This window comes from Rhinatrema bivittatum, chromosome 8 (assembly GCF_901001135.1).
Source record: "Rhinatrema bivittatum chromosome 8, aRhiBiv1.1, whole genome shotgun sequence".
Lineage (NCBI taxonomy): Eukaryota > Metazoa > Chordata > Amphibia > Gymnophiona > Rhinatrematidae > Rhinatrema > Rhinatrema bivittatum.
The window spans coordinates 228,348,806-228,357,747 of NC_042622.1; the positions used below are offsets into that span (position 1 = coordinate 228,348,806).

General features: G+C 47.2%; 1 protein-coding gene across 2 annotated transcripts in view; it reads left to right on the forward strand.

The window, feature by feature from the left end:
* The window catches only part of LOC115097810 (homer protein homolog 3-like), a 39,427-nt gene extending 33,982 nt beyond the window's left edge, over positions 1–5,445 (forward strand). For both annotated transcript variants that reach the window (XM_029613892.1, XM_029613891.1), the window contains 2 exons: positions 39–119; positions 3,116–5,445. In XM_029613892.1, coding sequence (XP_029469752.1) covers positions 39–119; positions 3,116–3,304 — 270 coding nt within the window. In that variant the 3' untranslated portion in view covers positions 3,305–5,445. The remainder of the gene's footprint in view (positions 1–38; positions 120–3,115) is intronic.
* Positions 5,446–8,942: the final 3,497 nt, after the last annotated feature.

Genomic DNA, 8,942 nt, shown 5'->3' on the forward strand with positions numbered 1-8,942 from the left:
GAATAAAACCCTTTTGTATTTTGTGTCCTTGAATTTAGGAAATTTGTGTGCTGAAGAACCAGAAGCCGGATGCCCAGGACCTGGAAAGCGAGAAGGAGGCTATGCTTCAGAAGCTGCAGGTATTTTATGCCTCTCCATCATGTCTTTTCTCAATCTGCGTTTGTAGCCTAGGGGGATAAAGCAGAGAGGTGAGATGCACCTGAAGCTCCAGGTTCCAATCCCACAACTGGCAGCAGTTTGGTCTTCTGCAAGCTGCTCGACCTCCGCCTTGCCCAAGCCTTGTAACTTGTAAGTGTCATGGTAGGGACATTTTTGGATTGTTTGGAAGAAGTGAGTCACATGCACCAGCCTTGCACTGAAATTTGTGCCACTGAGCCAAAAAGCATCCCTCTCTGTGGCAAAATGAGAGGGACTCTTTCACACTTTCTCCAAAGGCAAAGAGAGTCAGCAACTGCCTTGCATGCACTTACTCGTTTGTGCTTTCTCTCATGCATTCACACAGGCACATAGACACACATACATTCCAGGCACATACTCACGTTACAGACACACTGTCACTAGAGGTACTCTCACTCTCTCACACACACTCATGTCCTCTCTCTGTCACACACATACACATATATACTTCTCTTATGTACAGTACATACACAGACAAGCATGCTCTAACATTTCAAATACAATAATTTCCTCTCTCTCTCACACACACACTTGTTACAAACCCTTTCACTTCAGACACATGCTCAGACATACACATTCCCTCTATTACAGAGATACACTTACTCTAGACACACATTCACAACCTCTCACACACGCACACACATGCTCTCCCAGTCATTTTAAAGACGCACATACACACATTCACATTCATAATCTCTCTCTCTCATACACACACTCTCACTTTCTCTCTCCCACTCATTTTCCAGACACACACACACACATACTATGGACACACTCATAATCTCTTTCTCATTTACACACACTCATTCTCTCTCTCCCACTCTTTCCAGACACACACACACACACTATGGACACACTCATAATCTCTTTCTCATTTACACACACTCTCACTCTCTCTCTCCCACTCATGTTACTGCCACATCCTCACTAAAGACACGCATTCACTTCCTCTCTCCTCTCCATCCTTCTCTCTTTCTTTGCCCCTCTCTCCCCCTTCATCCTTCTCTCTGTCTCTCTCTTTTCATCCCTTTCTTTCCTCTGTTCTTTGTAGAAACCAAAATGTGTTTATCTCATGAATTATAGAATCTGAACACATCTTAACGTCAGGCTTTCAGACACAAGAAGTAATCAGATCTTTTTTTTTTTTTTCTTTTATAGTTTTTTTCCAGCTTGGGATGGTTTCTTGCATGCTACATTCCTGCTGCTACACCTTCAGATACACTTTTTTTAACTCCACACATCTTGAGGGGATCGCTGCCTTACGTTTGGTTCCTTGGCACTGGGTGGCCGTGTCCATGCATGGCATGCAGCGGTGGTTTGCATGGGGCTGATTGTTTAAGAGTGTTAGGGTGCACTTGGGAAAGAGTCAGATCTCAGTTGTCAAAAGCTTCATCAAGTCCAGTATAATAACGCTGCCCATGTTCAATCCTATCCCCTCAGTTGTGCATCTCTCTGGGTTTTTCATTTTTTTTGTTTCATGAAATGTAACTGTGTGTGTGTGGGTGTGTGTGCATGCAGCTGGCCTCTTGACTTGCTGATGTTGCTTGGGCTGGGATAGCAACCTTCCCAGAGAGGAGAGAGGCCCAAACAACAGACAGTGTTATGGGATCCCCTGGGCCAGCCTGCGGTGCTGATCCTCTCTGGAATAACAGCAGAGACAAATACAAGTTCAACAACAACAACAGCAGCAGCAGCAGGGCATGAAGCATGGCAGAGGCTCCTGTGTCCTCCCTCATGATGTAGTTTGCCTAAGCCTGACCCAGCAAGAATTTTATAGGGTTATCAACAGCAAGCCCCAATCCTAATTTCAAGTACTTTTCTTCCTTGGAAGGCATCTGATAGTAAATTTCATGCTGACTCTCCCCTCCCCCCCCCCTCCAGAGGGCACTTCTGCCAAGCCAGCTTGGAAAGCCTCTAAGGAAACGAGAAATTTATGGGTAAATTAATAAGTAATGGTTTGGAATGTGCTTCAGCGTAGTGCAGGAGGCGCTGGCCGTAATGAGTGCCCTGGCTTGAAAGGCAGAGAGAGAGAGGAGGGAGGATTCGAGAGCTGCTGTACCAACAGGAAGCTCGCTTTCCAGGCACTGCTTAGCCCCCTCCCAAAAGCCCTGGTCAAAAGGCAGTGATGCTGCGGCATCTGGCTGCTACTCTTAGTAAATCGGTGCCTTGTTTGTGTTATTGGGGCAGGGTTTGCTTCTCTGGTAAACTGGCCCCCTTTTTTTTTTCTCAATCTGCGTTTCTTTTGGTAAATCCGCACCCTGACAGTGTTATCACTGAAGGGTGCTTGCCTTTTCATGGTTATGAGTGCAGCGTGCATCCCTTTGGTAAACTGATCCCTTTTCGGTATTATGGATGCAATTGGCCACCTTTTAGAATTCACTAATTCCCTCCTTTAAGTAACCAAATTTCTCAACGAGACTGCATAGGCACTTGTCTAGCCTTGCCCAGAGAACAGGAACCGAGAGTTCCCATTTCACAGAGGAAGTCCACCATTATATTTCTCTTTTTTTTTCCTTATTCTAGCGAGAGATGTAATTTGCCCAAGGTACTGAGTGGAAACGTAACCCTGGCTTCCCTGGTTCAGGGCCCATTGCCCTAACCACTAGGCTCCTCCATGCCAACATTCTGCCTTTACTTTGTAATTACTGTTTATTAGGTGTTGTGAGTACACATACTGCAATGCAGGAGAAGATAAATGATCTGATAATGAGCTCCTTGCCAACAACAATGTTTGAGTCCTTGGAAGTTAAGGGTTTTGCTGAAAGGCATGGTAATTGGTGGCAGGAGTGGGATTAGAATCTAGGTCTTGTTCTTCCCTCACTGCCACTATTATTGCACCCCAGCTGAGAGAGTTTACTAATACTTTTTGGGTGTTGCTTATGGAGGGGTTTTTTTTTTTGTTCATTTCCTGAGAACTTTGTGCATTTTTCCCTCACAGGAGACTGAAGGCCAGAATGCGGAACTGGAGAGGAGGCTGCTGCGTGCGGAACAGGCACTCTCCCAGTCCCTCTCCGAGCGAGACCGTGCACAGAGTGAGGTCAGCAAGTTCTCACAGTTGCTGGACACCAAGATCTTTGAGCTGAGCGAGCTGCGGCAGGGCCTGGCTAGCCTGGTGGAAAACAACTGAGCGCCAGACTGTGGAGCGGTCATTGCTCTCCGGCTGCAAAGGGGTGCGCAGGGTGCTGGAGCCTCTGCTTGGCCCGAAGAAGGCAGGAGCACTCTGCTCACTTTGAGACTCACTGATGTTCAGGTCTAGAGAAGGAGCTTGTCGGCACTAGCTGCAGACATCTGCATCAGGCTCTGTTGCATAATGGGATATGTGGAAAGGATTTGTGGGTAACAGTAGAACACAATATTTAGGAGATCCTAGATTAGATGATCTTTGCTTGCATTGATGAGGCTAATTTTTAGAAAACCTAGTGATAAACCATTCTACTTTTTATACTTTAGTACACGGTTCGTTTGCAGGATGGATTTGCTTGGGGGGTGGGGGGGGGCAGGTGATAGGGAGAAGTAATTTTGATTTTACATTTCTGATAATGCAGAGGATCCCTTGGTGCCCTGAGATCCTGTCCCTAGGACATTTCTGACACACATAGGGAGTTAAAGACAATCCAGAAAGCACAAGTGGAAACAGCATTTCACCCAAGCCAGTGGGAAGAGTCTGTTGAAATACACAGCTGTAGGGGTATAGTGCTCTCATATAGTGCTATGCTTTGAAACATAAGTAACTTTTTTTTTAAAGTCATTTTATTTTTACTTTTAATTGATGTCTTGAGTCTGACATCTTCTTATCCGAGAGACACTTACAATGCAAGGTGTCCTTAGGAAGGTTCATTAAGGAGTTATACCCTTGGGAAAATGGAGACTGGTTTGCAGAACTCAGAAAGACACCTAAGGAGTGACTTCATGGTTCAGTTATTTTACGCCTCTCAAGGGTTTATAGTACTAGGCTATGTAGTGCTACTTCCCATTTCAGCACATTGGGTTTTCTTGACGGGGCTGAATTGCTGCAGTGAATATCTAAGCCTGCCAAAGTGCAAAATATCCAAACAAAAGTGACCACCACGAGTGTCTCTGCTCTGCGGCTGCCTACAGCAGTGCTGAGTCTCCTGTGGCTTGTGCTGGAGCCTCTAGCAAGATGAATTTAGGAGGCTGACTGGGCTCAGTGCCCTTTTATATAGTGTTGATACGCAGTGCTGTACAGCAAAAGTACAGACACACAAGGAACAAGTAACACAAGTCAAACTAGTACACTAATTGAAGGATTCTCCATCACAAAGAGTCTACAGTCTAACCTGAGTGCGACTGGCACCTGCTTGAAAAAAGACTGGTAAGGAGATAATTTGTGAGTGCTCAGTTTTGTTTTCTATAAGATCATCAGGCCGCCTTCAAGTGCCTCTCCAGTGCTACATGACACATCAGGGAAATGAGGTCGATGACCAATATGTGTGGCTCTGCTCTTGCACTACCTGTTCTCTCCTGGAGAGCTGACATCCCTTGTCTACCCTCTGAGCGTCAGACCCGAGTGAAACTGGATAGTGGTCTCTATTTACCCCTGATCCCACTGAATGGGAGAGCTGGTGAGCCTGGTTTTGTTCAATGACATTGCAATCAGGGACACCCATGAAAGATGAGGAATGGTGGCCTATGGGTTAGAGCAATGGGCTCATAGTGAACAAAACCCAGCTTCAAATCCTGCTCTCCTACTGATACTCCTTGACCTTGGACAAATCACCTTCCTATTGCCTCAGTTGCCCACTTAGATTGTAAGCTGTTTAAGGCAGGGACATATCACCTGATTACACCCAGCAGTGCTATCAAAATGATAAATATTATTATGCAAGGCAAAGCTTAAGAGACAGGGATTTATATGTGCATAACACAGCCTGCCTCATGTAGGACAGATCCCTAGGCACAATGGTGTCCTCCATGCTCTATCTTCAGATATTCTCATTTGGGTTTTGTCAGCTTTTACTGTAGGATTCACGGGTCCCTCTACCTCAGCTTGCTACAATGTTTGATGATAAATTCTTGGAAAAATTTGCACAAGGTCAAAAATAATCTAAGCAGACGGAATGTGTTGTGGCAGAGAGAAAGGATCGTGAACTACTCCCAGATCCTCTCTGATTGTTTTGCTATCATGTCCCTGCATAAGGCCTTCTCACAGACTGGATTATGCTGTGGAATTCACGGTTTTTTTGGGGAAGTTTCACTGTGATTTTTGCAGCACAAAATAAAAGGTCCCAAGCAAGGGGATTTAGCCTATCACATGACTAGCTTAGATGAAAATTCCGTACCTTCTTATTCTGTGACCAGTGTGCGCCAGGGTGAGTGCATGGAGATTAAGAGTGACAAGTGACGTTACCTCCTCTACAAGACTTTTCTGCTTACTCCTTTTAATCTAGATCTCATCAGAGACCTATCAGAGACAACAGGCCTCCAGCTTTCTCCCCCTCCTGCCTGTTTTCTCCTGCACCTTCTCCCCCCCCCCACATACAGATGCAAGTGCTGCAGTACCAGACTCACCCATAGACTGCAAACTGCTTGCTCTTTCAGGAGCTTCTCACAATACTAGTTTTTCACCACTAGAGGTCACCATAAGAGCTAAACTTAACAATAGGAATGTATGCCCCACTCTTTCCCCTGGAGGGTGTTAAGTCTGCAGCGTGAGTATGTGCCCAAATAGGGACTGGGACCCAGGCTCCTGCCATCCAAACAATGAGGGATCAAAAAGACTCATATTTTAAACTAATAGACCCAGGGGGTCCCCAAACTGTGGTCCAAAGGCCAGATGCAGCCCTTGGCTGAAAATCATCCAGCCCTCGGCGGCAGTGGCAGAAGGAGCTTGATCTGGCCCTCAGCCGCAACCACCGAAGGAGCTTGATCTGGCCTGCCTCGCCAGCAGTGCATTCCGCTGCTACTGCCAGCTCAGCTACTTGAAGCTGGCAATGCAAGTGGCAGCATGTCGGAGCAGAGCAGGTGGAGCAGGCCAGTGTAAGACCATTACTGATTGCATTATTCAGTGCTGCTTGTGCAGATGGAGTCACTCGGGCTGAAAACAGGGAGGAGAGGCTGCAGCATTAGCCATAAGGTGTTTATGGGCACAGCGGGGAGTAGTGCAGGCCATTGGGCAAGGCCAGATTTCAGATCTTGGTGCCCACTGGCAGAGCGCCATGGCGGCGTCCCTTTCAAGCTGTGCCAGTACATGGTCCTAAAGCAAGCAGAGGCAGGTTCCCCTTTGGCCTGGATATTTGGCGCCCTATGCGGTTGCCTGTGCCTAAAACCAGGCCTGGTCAGCGGGAGGAAGGCGCTGGCAATAAGGAGCCATGGGCTCTGCAGGACTGCCAGGTAAGGCTGGTGTTTTCTGGAGTCCCCACCATCTCTTTGGAGCTGTAGGGTTGGGGGCCTGGGCATCATCCCTTACGTTTGGAGGCTCAAAGTGCAGAAATCTTCATTATTATAACCCACATACCAAGACCGAGTGTCTCTCCCTGGATGAGGGTTTCCAGAAGGAGCTTTTCTGCTCACAAAACAAAATCTGCCCTGTTTCAAGAGAGGATACTGAGAGGAAGGGAAAAGGAAGAAGAGGTTGGAGAAAGGGATGAGAAAGACAGAGAGAGGCAGCAAACATGCAATGTGGGGTGTCAGCGAGAGGAAGTGCTGCACATACAGACAAACCCTCCATCCATCCACTGTCTGCTTCCCTGGGTATTGGGGAAGAGGGGAGGATTGCCAAATGCTATGTGTTACTTGCACTATTATTTGCCACACCCCTACACCACTGTCTCCCTCCCCCAGCATTTCAAATCATCAAAAAACGCCTGACAGTTTTCTCCCTTCAAAATCCCCTCAGCAGACAACTTCTGAGAAGCTCTCTGCCTCCATCCTCCACCTCGCGGACTCTGAAGAGGACTCCCAGCATCTGCTCGGTACTTTCAGTGATTTAAAAGGTCTCGTGTGGCCTTTACTTGAGAAGTTTGGAAACCTCTGTAATGGACCTTTTTTTTTTTTTTTTCGTGGGGGAACTTGAGAGGAAAATTGGGAATAATACCCAACAAAGCTGAGAAGGACCTGAGGCAATGTTGGGAGGAAATTGTTTATAGAAGGCAGTTCCAGCACTAGCTGATTCATAATTAAGCTAAAGCTTTGCTAATTAATCAGCACAAACTGCCAGCACTGTTCTTTCCTGAGTCATCCTCGCTGAAGCACAGACGGGAACGGGAGATGAGGGCAGGCTGACAGGGATGGGGGGGCTATGGGGTCAGCTGTCTCATTACCTTAGCATATCTTCTGCTTTTAAGCAGTGTTAGGAAGGCTTCCGCACTGCACAGTGCATTTTGCTTCTCCAGCGTCTTGTGATAGGGGAGGCAGCGGGGGCTGGAATCGCTCTTCTTCTTGTAGAGATCCCCTTCCTTCGGCCCTGGTTCTGTCCAGCTTCTTCCTGGTTAGTGCTTTGAATCCTGGGAATGCGGGGTTGAAATGCAATATGACCAAGTATTCGGTATCTGCAGTCCAGCTGGGACAGAGGGTGGAAGACAGCTGAATAAGAAACCTCTTTCTTTGCATGGGTTGGAAGGAGATTGCCCATGGGGAGAGTGTATTTCAGAGCGTATGCCTTGCACTTTTCACTGTTTGGGGGAGGAAGTAGGGTGATCCGACTTTCCAGTGTGAGGGACATTTTGGAATGTGTTGTGGAAACAAGAGACCCATCATAAGGCCCCACTGACACGCACTGGACTCAGAGACATGCAGCCAGCTCTGATACACTCACTTTGTCTTCAAAGAATAGGAGCTGCAGGGAAGAAAATGGCCTTTTTTTTTTTTAATATGAGGGACTGTCCCTTTAAATACAGGAGAGCTGGAAGCCCTAGAAACCAGGATTCCCTTGTCCTGCTCCGAGTTGGTTAGGGAAACGTCATTGGGCCTGTCCAAATTTCTCTGGCCTGTTCTTCCTCCTGCTCAGGGAATGGAGACCTCTAAGGTGGTTCCTTCTTTGAGCTCCTCTGGACACTTAGCTCCAGTGGGCTGATCCAGGCCCGAGTCCGCTGTAGGTGGTGCCAGAGGGTTGAAATAACTGCTTCCAACACAAGCAACTAGGACTTGAGTTCAGAGGAACAAGTTCTGAATGGAAAGAGAGAATCAGCCGGAGATTCCACCCTAAAATGTTGGATTCCCCTCTCACCCTACATGAACACAATTTAAGTTGTAATAGCAACAGTGAAAGGATTGCAGAGTCTGGGGCGTGCCTTTCCTCCAAACAAGTCCATTCAACATCCCTGCACTTCAGAAGCAAATATCTAGCAATGATGGAACCTCCCTTATGGTAAGAGATGAACTGCAGCAGATGACTGATCAGATCTTTTTTTTTTTTTTTTTACTGCCAGGCCAGCAGGAGGCACCTTCATTATGGTTGAGGAGAGGAGCTGCTGGTTTTAGAACTGAAGTTTACTGAGTTGGCCAGGGCCCTTTGCCTCATAACAAACTCATAGGGGGGAGGGGAGAAATCAGATTAGGTTCTTTTTAACCAACCCCTCACCCAGCCCCCAGGTGAAACTTTTAACAGAAGGCATGGGGATAACTTGCATGGAGGGGCAGTTACTCCCCTAAACAACTTGCTGGGCAGACTGGACGGACCATGTGGGTCTTTATCTGCCGTCATGTTACTGCATTCTGCTAATGCGGGATGCAGACCCTTGTACCTGAGAACACGTTGAGACAGACCAGGCCAGGCTCAGAGACCTGATTTGGGGCTCATTGGTTAA